This window comes from Dendrobates tinctorius, unplaced genomic scaffold, assembly GCF_039654945.1.
Source record: "Dendrobates tinctorius isolate UK_male_01 unplaced genomic scaffold, ASM3965494v1 ptg000054l, whole genome shotgun sequence".
NCBI classification, from domain to species: Eukaryota; Metazoa; Chordata; class Amphibia; order Anura; family Dendrobatidae; genus Dendrobates; species Dendrobates tinctorius.
The window spans coordinates 17,422,877-17,436,019 of NW_027361722.1; the positions used below are offsets into that span (position 1 = coordinate 17,422,877).

General features: G+C 47.0%; 1 protein-coding gene across 1 annotated transcript; it reads right to left on the reverse strand.

Annotated features, from left to right (window-relative positions):
* Positions 1-2,366: 2,366 nt before the first annotated feature.
* On the reverse strand, positions 2,367-6,781 carry LOC141091536 (trefoil factor 3-like). The gene is made up of 3 exons (XM_073577184.1): positions 6,693-6,781; positions 2,868-3,014; positions 2,367-2,680 (listed from the first exon to the last, which is right to left on the reverse strand). Exons 1-3 carry the CDS (start codon positions 6,769-6,771, stop codon positions 2,670-2,672), a joined length of 237 nt encoding a protein of 78 aa, XP_073433285.1. The 5' UTR covers positions 6,772-6,781; the 3' UTR covers positions 2,367-2,669.
* Between the last annotated feature and the right edge of the window lie 6,362 nt (positions 6,782-13,143).

Consider the following 13,143-nt stretch of genomic DNA (forward strand, 5'->3'; position numbering starts at 1 on the left):
GGTGGTGAAGGGTTAAATTTCTAACATAACTTTTAATTTTTTAGTTGTAGATGTATATATTAGACTCACAGAAAGGTTTTGCCTTATTCCTAGAAGCAGCAGTGCTCTTGTCCATGATCTAGTGTATGTCCGGTGTCAAAGGTGTCAGGGGTGAAGAATTGCAAAAAAGAGGTGGAAGGAGCAGGAATAGTCCTGGACATTGTAATCAGGAGCTGACACCTTATAATACTGTCATCTGTTAACTCTTGATAAGGCGCCAAGGTAAATATCACCTGTGTGTATTGATTGGTTTTATTCCTAGAATATAGAAGAAATCCATGTGGCAAACACATAAGAGAGGCCCGGAGCAAAGGTGACCATGCGGGGCCCTTCTAGTAAGCTGCAGCTAATAAACGTAGGACAATATGTTTCATTGCTTTCTTTTATTGCACATTTTAAAACATTGATTGTCCACTCATTAGGACATATGGTGAACGGGGTGTAAGACGTGACTAAGCTAGATAGATAAAAAAGAAAACACACAAAAACATTTCCTATAAACTAATATGAGAAGTAGAGATGTTACTTGCAGTAGGTTCCCGACCACTGGGCAGTAATAATCTTCTTTAAACCATACCTTTCCGGTAACTTTTCAGAAGGTACACATGAGAAATAACACTATTCACGGCTATTATATGTTGTCTTTTTTGCATTTTTCACCATTTTTCCCATATGCAGGCTCTATTTCTAATTTTCAGCTGTCTCTGAGCTGGTGGGTGGAGGCACATACACAGGATGAAGGATTCTTGCTCTCCTGTCTCTGTAGCACACGTACAGAAGCAGCAGCAGCACATTATAGAGCAGTACTGAGCAGTGCAGCTGGGAATTAGGAGTGAGAAAAAACACTTACTAGAAAGCAGCAGCTTTAGGGATTTTGGAAAGTACAATAGTGATAGTTTCCTACTTGTGATCCTCCCCTACATGTCATCCTCCTAAAAATATACAGGACCAGAGCCTGCACGTTTTACTTTAGCTGACTATCTGCACAAGAGGCAAGAGCAAAACCAGCCTTAATGAACTGACACCTGTATCTTTTAAAGTTCTTAAAGGGGTTGTCCAGGACTTTAATATTGATGGCCTATGGTCATCAATGTCTAATTGGTGGGGGTGCAACACCAATGAGCTGTTTCCGGTGTCAACCGCAACTGCTCAACTGCAAAGCTGCACAGTTCCATCGTCGAATAGGAGCTGAGTAGTTCCAGATGCGGCCGTCCCTGGGAACAACCAAGAGAGGGTGCTGTGTGTCGCATCCCCCACCGATCAGACATTAAGGATAGCCCATCAATGTTAAAGTCTTGGACTACCCCTTTTAGGATGATTGTATGCTACAAAGTAACATTTTAATATACCGTTACTTCTTTCTTTCTCCACTTATGAGCCACTTCTTCTGCCTGTCTCTTGAACAAGACAGTCTGCCAGCTCACTGAGGGATCAGATTCCATCGAGAGAGGAGGAGAGAGAAGTAGAGTGAGAAAGATGGGCGAGGATTGTCTAGACTGGATCATCTGCCGTGAAAGGTTCATTTAAAGTTTTCATTCTTTGGATATAAACAGGAGAATTCTGATCCACAAACAACAGGCAGAGATCTTAGAAACTACAAGAAAATGGAGACGGAAAGTATATTGGACAGTAGCAGAACTTTTTTTTATGGTTAAGCTGGATTTATACAAAAGCAAAAAAAAACTTTAACATTCATTTTCAGCACCTTAAGCTTCATCCTATAGGACCCTCATGTAATAATATGTTTTTCAGTAAAGGGTTAACTTATCTTTTATTATTCACTCCATTTCCTTAAAGGCGGATTCCACCCAAAATGGCAAATTTTGGTTCCGAGTCTGTGCCGTCAGCACCCTGTGTGTGGCCGCACCCTATACTAAGTGCAAGGAGCGTTTAGAAATATTTCTGGAGTCTGACCTGGGGTCTGAAATAATTATGGGGTCTGGTGTGGGGTCTCAAATAACTCTGGGTTCTGGATAAAATTGGGGGTCTAGTCTAGGGTCTGAATTAGCAATGAGTTCTGGTTTGGAGTCAATTTATCATCTGGTTTGGGATCTAAAATAATTTAATGTCTCCTCCCTCCTTTCCAATGTTCCCATGCCCCTCACCTTATAGTATTTCCGGCCATTTGGCAGTATGGTAAGTACTGAAATGACACCTGTTGTAGCAGAGTTTCTACACAGATCAGCTTCTATAGAAAAGAACGTTGAAATTAGCCATTTTCGTGAGCTTTATCTTGAAAACAAATAAATAAAATTACGTTGAGCCCCCGATCTGATTATCGAGTCTCAAAAAATTTGACTGACAAAACAATCAATAAAACGCATGAGTCAAAAATTCTAGAATTTTTATTGCATCGGTTGATTGGCATGATTACGTTTTTGATAAGGAAAATCCATTAATGTGCTGAGAGTTGTTGTAGCCCGATCTTCAGACAGTGATGCCATATCTGGAGCTCTCTAGCTCTTTTCATCCATATTACCCCATAAGTAGGATTATACTCCATGCTCCATGTTCTGGGTTCTGTAACGAGTAGTTGACCTTTACGGTTCTGTAGACTATATAAATGTTGACCTTTCAGCTGGGGGTAGATCATAAAGTGCAAGCGGAGGAAAGACTTGTGATCTTCCAATCTAGAAACATTCTGGAAAGAAGGTCAAACATGTTTATAATCATGGTGAAAACTGGGATTATAATAAGAATGCATTACCTTATCAGCTTTGCTGTATAGACTAGGTCAGAATGAGCAGAGTCATCTCGTTAATAGAGGGTGCATGATTTTAAAATGGCTCTGACCAATTACATTAGGAGGGTAATTAAAGTGGGATTACCTTCTGGGGCAACAGGGTAGAAACACCAGACAACGCCAGAAACCTTGGGGTCGAAGCAGCAGCCTCTGTCGTGGCAGATAGCCGCAGAGATGCCCGGATAGCCACAGTTTATTCTGGTTTTAGCACCCTCTGCACAATGGTCGGCAGCTGTAAGACAGACAGAAAACACAGGATTTATCAGGGTGGGTGCACACAAATAAGAGCAGCCTGACAATTTTTCAGCGTTTTGCAATATTTTTTCACCTTAGAAAACAAGGAGAAATTGCACAAAAAAATCCAACCATGCAACTGTGCTGCTTTTATTAAACGTATACTGTAGACAAATGACAATTGTAGTCCGAACCAAAAAATGCAGCAAAACCGGCTTTTTTTCAAGCAGTTTTTTTTTTTTTTTTAGAGAGCAGGTTTTGGAGCAGAAAAAAAAGCAACGTGTGAAAGTGGCCTTAGGCTAAACGTCTGTGTATTTTACGGCTAGCACTTGTGATAACCCATGGGTGCCATTCACATGTTCGCCATTTTTCACGATCCGGAGTCCAAACATGTCCGATTTTGATCCAAAAAGCCGCAATGCAAGTCTACGGGTCCGTGAAAAAAAATCAGGCGGCGCTCGGATGACATCCGAATGCAGTCCGATTTTCACAAACTGTCAGAAAGGAGAAGAAGAAAAAAATGTTTTTCTTTGTTTCCTTGTATGAGACACTCGGACCACACTCTGATTAAACTCAGAGTAATGTAATCGGTCTGTTTTTATCGTGCGTGGCAAATATTGTCGTCTGACCGAGGCTTTAGTTAGATTTTATGATCAGCTTTTTTATCTTGGGAATCTGACCTCATGAAATCCACCCAAAAATTAAGACTAAATGTAGGTATGGTCCAAGCTAAGGTAAAGAAGATCTGTCACCAGGGCAAAAGTGGGCAGTGTTTGCTATGATGTAGTATAGTGCAGACTATGGAAGATGCTCATAAGTTATTAGTTGCCTTGGACAAACTGAGTGTTTGGGCATCAACGTGGCAGATGAGGGTCAATGTGGAGCAACGTGAAGTTATACATATGGGCAGCGTATGTTCTAGGGGGAGTAGAACTAGGAGAGTCACTTGTGGAGGAGGATCTGGGTGTACGTCAAGATCAGACAAAATCCCAGCGTTATGGAACGAGTTATGGATTAGTTACCGTAAATAAAAATCCAATATCACTGGACATCTGGCCGCATCTCCTAAGAGTATATCATTAAATTAGAAGGAGACGACATTGGCGGAAAGAACTAACGTTCTCTGAGAATTTTTCTTGGTGGCAAATGGTTGCTTAAACTATGAAGAAGACAATGAATGGCCTGTAAGGTACGTCTCTAGAAATGAAGTATTTCCTTATCGGTAATAATCTGACATCAACACCATTCCGAGATACATCTGCGATCGATGGACATAATCGCTTCCGTCACTTCAAGGATTCAGGGTTTTCGGAAAACTACAAAAATGTAATATCAGCCCAAATTATGGATACATCAGAGTCGTGTTTGGCTCGGAAATATGGTGGTCCTATTCCAATAGGAGGTTCTTGTAGGAAACTGTTCTGGAATTTTGGATTCTGTCCTTGCACCATCTTTCCGTGCACATAATTAGCCAGCCTCCTCTCCCCTGACCAGGGTGAGGGGTGTGGATGAGACCCTTTATAATCTCTCATCCAGAAAAACTCATGGTGAGACCCAGGAGATACCACGTCTATTATAGATCTGTCCACATTCCACAGGGATCTCACCAGAAGACGATTCTGTATTTAACCCTTTTATTTTTTGCCTTATGTAAATGTATTTTTGTTATTTCATCTTTTTAAGCACTGTACCTTTTTTTATATTAAATCTAAGTTCTATTAATTTTTACTCCTTGCTCCATCAAACCTACCTTCCACCCAGCCTGCATTTCATTCCCACAGAAGTTTTGTGAGCGGTAAACGTGGGACATATCAGCACTATCTGCCCTGACAAAAAGGGAAGCACTCCCATCACCCAATCCACCTGTTTCCTCTCCAGCAGCAGTTTTTTGTAGGTGGGTTATAGGGGAAACCCAGTGACAATCTACAGTCTGTTACTGTTGGCGATACTGTGACTTTGGACCTGAGGGACACCAGTGCCGACATGATGCTGGCCCAACTGGAATTTTTGTCCAAAGATATTATACCAGGAAGATAACTATCACCAAAAGAGTGGGAGTCAACCCTACTGTCCCAAAGGCATGCCTTGTATATATATGTTCTTGTATGGTACAGATGTAGGGAAAGCGTAGGTCATAGATTTAGCCCACTAGAAGGGGCACAATAGAGTAAGATAGGAGTAGGTTAGACCAATAGGATTTAGTCATTTAAGAGGGGCCAACTGGGTGTAAGATAGAGAGCTTCCTGGAGCTAGTCAGGAGGGGCTGGGAGCTCGAACAGGACAGTTGAGTCCCGTAACGTTTAAGCTGAGGAGCTCAGACGTCCAGTGCCTAGGAGCTGACAGTCACACGGTAGTGGAGGAATACAGGGCAGCATCAACGTGGATCAACCCTAAACGTCTGGGGCGAAACGGACGGGGAACTCCTGAAGCGGGTTAGTCTGACCAGTCAGGAAGCTGCAGTACCGAAGAAGATGGTATGACCCTGCGATATTCCTGGAGAAGTGAGGGACAGCACAGTGAATGAGATAGTGATGTTCTGCAAAGAATCTTGTGCTGATTCTGTGACTAAACTGGACGAGCTGAGTAAAGTTGTTCTGTTGAAACTGGATCTGGACTCTGACTGTCATTGTGTGATGCTAAAAGGAAAGAAGCCCCAGCAGCCCAGAGAGGACCCCGCTTTACAAGTAAGTGCACTACAGAAGGGACAATGTGTTTATGTGACGGAAGGCCAGGGTGTGACAGAGCAGCCCCCGTTAGCCACGACTACAGCCCTTGTCCCCGTTACACTACTGTAAGGATGGCACTAATGCAGGTCTTACTAGTGTAAGGTTGGCATGATATCTACATACTACTGTCAGGATAGCACACTAGGTATGATGGCCACGTTGGCACTACAGATCTTATTATAAGCATGGCACAGGAGGCACTACTGTGAGGATGGCTCTATAATTTGTAATATGGATTAGCACTTCTGTGAGCATGACTTTATAGATACAGCTGTGAAATAACTTCAGCCAGAATGGCACAATGGATGCTGCTGTGACACTGGAAATAGAGGAACTGCTGAAAGGAGGATAGTATGATATATAGTAATGTGACTATGGCACTGTAGGTGCTACTGATGGCATGATACATAAAGAAGGCACTACAGATGATATTAGGATGATGGCACTGGAGACACTGATGTGAGAATGGGACTACAATTTCTAGATGACACTACTGTGAGGATGACACTATAGATACTGATGTGAAAATGGCACCATAGGTACTCCTGTAAGGATGGCACCATAATAATAATGGATATGACACTACTGTGAGGCCGGTACCATTTTTATTACGTTAGGTACTACTGTGATGACTGATCTACATCAAGGATGGCACTATAATACTACTGTGAGTATGACTGGGCATGTTGAAATCCAATATGCCTGATTTTAACCCTTGAAGGGGGTGTAAGCCCTATGCACATATGATAATTGAGACCAAAATCAGCATTTTACTGACTTCACTAAAAACAATTATAATACTACAAATAGTCCATGTTGTGAGTGCAGGTTATGCTGGGATTTGTAGTACATCAGCATGCTGAAAGGGCCACACAGCTCTATATCCAACCTGACTGAAACCCAACGTGCCATATCATTGTGCCAACGTCTGTAGCAATACCGATACTTACGGGGTGCCTCGGTTGTCCCACGGGCAGCCAGGACCATGACGAGGGCCAGCACCCAGCACAGTCTCCAGCCCATCACCATCTTCTCTCTGCGGGTGGGACGGGCACAGGGGTTATTTTATACCCTCGGACCTGTTTACATCATTCTGTAAATGAGGTTTACTTAGGGAGAGGCCTCGCTCTAATTTTCCTCCCCCGCCCTATATATATTTTAAATCAAGTGAAATGTGACGAAGGTGAAATTCCCTCCAGGTCCAGATAAGATGTACGGTAATCCCTCATTATGTCAGGGATCGGCAAAAGAAAAGGACGGGCCTAAGAGCCGGGAATAATAATGCCGGACGGACTCTCTGAGGATTGCGCATCCATCAGCGGGTGCTAGTCTGCCCTCTAAATGGCATCACGGCCCCCCAAGCGAAGGTTGGCTCAGGGTGAGCTGTACATGAGCCCCTGGCTAAAAGGGTCCTGGTGGTGGTGCAGCATTATATCCCTTCAGTTATATGGTATCCCCCGCAAGGCTCGATAATGGGGAGAGGACAATGGGCAGAAGTCAGGGCCTTCACCACCCTGGTGACTGGGGGTCTTCACTACTAACGCTATCTATTATCTATCTATCTATCTATCTATCTATCTATCTATCTATCTATCTATCTATTATATATCCATTATCTATCATCTATCTATCTATCTATCTATCTATTATCTATCTATATTATCTATCTATCTATTATATATCCATTATCTATTATCTATCTATCTATCTATCTACTATCTATATATTATATATCCATTATCTATTATCTATCTACCTATTATCTATCTATTACATATCTATATATATCCCACAACCGCATACAAGACTTCTCCCGTGTTTCCCCCATACTCTGGAACTCTCTGCCGCAACACATCAGGCTCTCACCATCAACGGAAACCTTCAAGAAGAACCTGAAGACCCACCTGTTCCGACAAGCCTACAGCCTGCAATGATCCTCGGTCTACTGAACCACCGCACGACCTGCTCTACCCTCTCCTACTGTATCCTCACCCTGTAGACTGTGAGCCCCCGCGGGCAGGGTCCCCTCTCCTTATGTACTTGTGTGTCCCTTGTCTTACACATGTTTATTATACTTGTCTATATTTCCCCTTTTCACATGTAAAGCGCCATGGAATAAATGGCGCTATATAAATGTATAATAATAATATATATATTATCTATTATCTATCTATTATATATATTATATATATATTATCTATCTATCAGTTATCTATCTATTTTATGTCTATTATCTATCAATTATCTATCTATTATCTATCTATCTATCTATCTATGTATCTATCTATCTATCATCTATCTATTATCTATCTATATCTGTACTATCTATCTATTGTGGCGTGGCAAAGGCCTCTTTCACACATCCAGTGACAGGGGTCCGGCGGCGTGCGGCGAAAAGCCGGGCCGCTGGATCCGGCCTGCAGCCGTGACACCGGATGTAGATGCGGCTTGGATAACATTTAAAGGAGCCGCAGCACCGGGGGACGAGAGAGCCAGCCGGAGAGAGGTCGAGGGCGAGAGAGCAGCCGGAGAGAGAGCGGGGGACGAGAGAGCAGCCGGAGAGAGAGGGGGGGACGAGAGAGCAGCCGGAGAGAGAACGAGGGACGAGAGAGCAGCCGGAGAGAGAGCGGGGGCGAGAGAGCAGCCGGAGAGAGAGCGGGGGACGAGAGAGCAGCCGGAGAGAGAGCGGGGGACGAGAGAGCAGCCGGAGAGAGAGCGGGGGTGAGAGAGCAGCCGGAGAGAGAGTGGGGGACGAGAGAGCAGCCGGAGAGAGAGCGGGGGCGAGAGAGCAGCCGGAGAGAGGTCGGGGGCGAGAGAGCAGCCGGAGAGAGAGCGGGGGACGAGAGAGCAGCCGGAGAGAGAGCAGGGGCGAGAGAGCAGCCGGAGAGAGAGGGGGGGATGAGAGAGCAGCCGGAGAGAGAGCGGGGGACGAGAGAGCAGCCGGAGAGAGAGCGGGGGACGAGAGAGCAACCGGAGAGAGAGCGGGGGCGAGAGAGCAGCCGGAGAGAGTGGGGGACGAGAGAGCAGCCGGAGAGAGAGCGGGGGCGAGAGAGCAGCCGGAGAGAGAGTGGGGGACGAGAGAGCAGCCGGAGAGAGAGCGGGGGACGAGAGAGCAGCCGGAGAGAGGTCGGGGGCGAGAGAGCAGCCGGAGAGAGAGCGGGGGACGAGAGAGCAGCCGGAGAGAGAGCGGGGGACGAGAGAGCAGCCGGAGAGAGAGCGGGGGCGAGAGAGCAGCCGGAGAGAGAGTGGGGGACGAGAGAGCAGCCGGAGAGAGGTCGGGGGCGAGAGAGCAGCCGGAGAGAGAGCGGGGGACGAGAGAGCAGCCGGAGAGAGTGGGGACGAGAGAGCAGCCGGAGAGAGAGCGGGGGCGAGAGAGCAGCCAGAGAGAGAGTGCGGGGGACGAGAGAGCAGCCAGAGAGAGAGTGCGGGGGACGAGAGAGCAGCCAGACAGAGCGGGGGACGAGAGAGCCAGCCAAAGAAAGGTAAGGAGCGTATGGAGAGAGAGAGAGGGGGAGAGAGAAGGGGAGAGAGAGAGGGGAGGGGGTGAGAGAGAGAGATGTGCACCGGGTGCTTGTGGGGTTAAAACTCACAGTGCCCGGGCATGCGCAGTTTGAAAAACCGTTCCAGCACTGCAAAAAAACGTAGACGAGAACGTTTTTTGCAGACGCCGGACGGCGCATGTTTGCTGTATCTGGCAAAACCCGGAGGCGCCGCATGTCCATCCAGCACGATGCGGTGATCATTATATTCTATGTGAAAAAAACGGATCCAATTCCGGATCCGGTTTTCACAATTTTCGCCGCATCGTGCCGGATTAAAAAAAAACGGAAGTGTGAAAGTAGCCTAAGGGTCGTATAGTCGATGGGAGGTATGTGTCACAGTGATGGCTTGTCTCTGTGATGTAGCCCGGAGTGTTTTCTTTCCTGCACGTAAGCACTAAGGAACATCACCGTACCTCTATATGTGTTTCAGGACCTGCGGTGATGTCACAGTCACGGGGCTAGTCAGGTGATGGGTTCCTGGGTGTGGTTATACCTATATAATGTGGGCTACTGCTTAACACAGGGCTGTATGTGGGGAAGGATAAGCCTCCTGTGTGTGTTCCGGCTCCAGGACCGAGCCTGAAGTACTGGACACTTGTACTTTGTTTTGCCTGAGCTAAAGGCTATTTTTTTTGTTCTGTTCTGTTTTGTGGGTTTGTGAAGCAATAAACCCCGTGACCTTTAAAAGGAACGTGCTACCCGTTGCACCTGAGCGAGTACAACCCTTACAATTGCTAGATGTGCAGGCAGCGTTCCCAGCAGAGACGTGAGACTGTTACTGCATGTCCTGGGTCAAGTCTGTAGCAAGCCAGCAAGCATTGCCGGAAAAAATGGAGGACCTGCTGAAACACCTGGTCCAGTCCCAGTCACAGCAGCAAGAGACCAACAGGCTATTATTACAACAGATACAACAGAGCCAGCAGGAGCAACGGCAGCAGATGCAGCTTCTGGCATCCGCCATCCAGGGCAGGGCGAGCACCCCAACCCCAGGTCTGGCTGATGACACCCACGTCAGGAAGATGGTAAGACGCGCATTGCAGAAAATGACCCTGAGGATGATGTTGAGGCCTTCCTGACGGTGTTTGAGAGGGTGGCTGAGAGGGAAAAACTTCAGCTAGAGCAGTGGGCAGAGGTACTGGCACGATACCTGACGGGGAGCCCCAAAAGGCATACTGTGACTTGACTTTGCAAGACACCAAGGATTATCCCAAATTGAAAGCTGAGATTCTCGCACGTTTGGGGGTGACAATGACTGTCAGGGCACAGCGAGTTCACCGCTGGGCCTGTCACCGGGACAAACCGCTTCGCTCCAAAATGTTCGACCTGTTGCACCTGGTCCAGAAATCACTGCAGCCAGAGTCCTCTACGCCTGCGCAGATGGTAGAATGTGTGGTGATGGATCGGTTTGTGAATTCCCTGCCGAGACCCCTACAGACTTGGGTTGCCCAGGGTGATCCCCAGAATGCCGATGAACTGGTCGAGAGATACCAGGGGATGGAAGGCTCCTTGGGGAGGCAGCCCATTCTGTGTTGGGGGTCCCAGCAGGGGCGGAGTCCCAAAAAGGGTGGGGTGTCCAAGGTCAAAAGGGGCGGGGGAGGTGGTGACCCTAGTGAGGGCCACTTTTCCTCTCAACGTACTCCCGAAGAAAAAGGTCAGCATTCAGTGCATACATGGTGATGCAAAGGACTACCCTATGGCCAGAGTGGACATTGAAACAGCGCATGGCACGGAGTCCCATGAAGTCGACTTGTTGCACCCTATAATTATAGGTCGGGATTTCTGTTTGTTTTGGGATCAGTGGGGTAAGGGTTCTGAAGTCGCTAGCTAGTGTAGGGAACCAATGAACCCTATTAAGGTATCGCCACAACCAGAGGCAAACGGGTTTCCTTTTTGTGTCCTTGTAGGGGATGAGGAGGAAGTGTCCCCGGTATCTGATATTCCGGAGTTAGGGGTGGCCGATGAGAATTTTGGGACTGCCCAACATAGGGACCCAACTCTGAGGGAAGCCTTCAACAATGTCACCGTCATTAATGGGTTGCACTGGAGCCGGGGGCTGACACAAGATTTCCCTATTTTATGATGAGTGGGGAGTTGTTATACCAGGTCACGAAAATAAGGGAGGAGTTGGTAGAGCAGTTGATAGTGCCAGGTCCCTATAGACGGAAAGTGTTGGACATGGCCCATTCACACATCTTGAAGGAAACCTGGGGGTGGAAAAAACACAGGAACGGGTTGTGCAGAGGTTCTATTGGCCTGGGTGTCACCGGGAAATGGTAAACTATTGCAGGTCCTGCACTACATGTCAGTTAACTGTACATCTCCCAGTTGAGGACTTCAGTGTACCATCCTCAGTCAGATGACCTTGTTGAGAGATTTAACAAGACACTGAAGAGCATGCTAAGAAAAGCCATAGAGAAAGACGGTAGAGATTGGAACTGTCTCTTACCGTATCTGCTGTTTTCCATCCGTGAAGTTCCCCAGGCCTACACGGGGTTCTCGCCCTTTGAGCTTCTGTATGGCCGACATTCGCGAGGTCTCCTGGATATAGCCAAGGAAACTTGGGAAGCCGAAGTCATGCCTCACAGAAGCGTCATTGAGCATGTGGCACTGATGCAGCAGAGGATTGCAAAGGTGATGCTCATTGTGAAAGAACACCTCCACTAGGCACAAGAAGCTCAGGCCAGGGTCTACAATCGGTCAGCAAGAGTGAGGCAGTTCAGTCCAGGAGACCGAGTTCTCGTGTTAGTTCTGACAATGGAGAGCAAGTTCTTGACCAAATGGCAAGGGCCGTATGAGGTGGTGGAGAAGCTTGGTGAGGTAAACTATATGATTCACCAACTAGGAAGACGGAAACCAAACCAGGTTTACCATGTTAACCTCATCAAGCCATGGCAAGATAGAGAACCAGCGGTAACTCCGTGCTTGCTGGGCATATGCCATTGGGCCTTATTGAGTTATGAATGTTTTGACTTTTCTCCTAAAGTAAAGGAGTTCCATACTCAACCTTTTAGAGTCGTGCTTGGGCTGATTAGAGGAGCAGGAAAACACAAAAAATGTCAAGCTTGAACAATTCCACCAAGCGATATGAGTGTTCATTCATGTCAACCTCATCAAGCCATGGCAAGATAGAGAACCAGCGGTAACTCCGTGCTTGCTGGGCAACCCAGAAGGTGAGGTTGGAGGGGTTACTATAGCGGAGACACTATCGAAGGACCAAAAACAGCAGTGCAGGGAGTTGCTCCAGAAGAACAGGTACCTGTTTTCAGAGTTGCCGGGGTGCACGAAGGTCGTTGAGCACAAAGTTCTGACAGAGCCACATGTGCGGGTGAATGTGAAGCCTTATTGAATTCCTGAGGCCCGTCGAGAAGTAATCTCTAAGGAGGTGCAGCGTATGTTGAAGCTAGGGGTCATTGAGGAATCCAAGAGCGGTTGGTCGAGCCCGATTGTCCTGGTCCCAAAACCTGATGGCGAATGGAGGTTCTGCAATGACTATCGAAACCTGAATGAGGTCTCCAAGTTCCACGCATATCCCATGCCACACTTTGATGAGCTCATCGAAAGACTTTGGCCTGCCAAATATATAACCACCTAGGATTTGACAAATGGATATTGGCAGATCCCCATGGTACAGGAAGCCTAGGAGAAGACCGCATTTTTTACACTAGACGGATGCTTCCAGTATATCCAGATGCCATTTAGCCTGCAGGGAGCTCTGGCAACCTTCCAGAGGGCTATGGATAGAATACTTGTGTGGCACCCCTGAAGCTTCAGCCGCCACAGAGGTACTGCACCTTCTCCTAAGGTGTAGTGCCCCACCATCCAGGTAGGGTGGGAACTCCTGACCAGGCTCCACACCTGC

Bases quoted from the DNA above. Each gene is read 5' to 3' on its own strand.
- LOC141091536 (XM_073577184.1), bottom strand. From the start codon at position 6,771: ATGGTGATGGGCTGGAGACTGTGCTGGGTGCTGGCCCTCGTCATGGTC. The intron at 3,015-6,692 runs GTAAGTATCGGT...TCTGTCTTACAG, and splicing joins TGGGACAACCGAGGCACCCC to CTGCCGACCATTGTGCAGAG.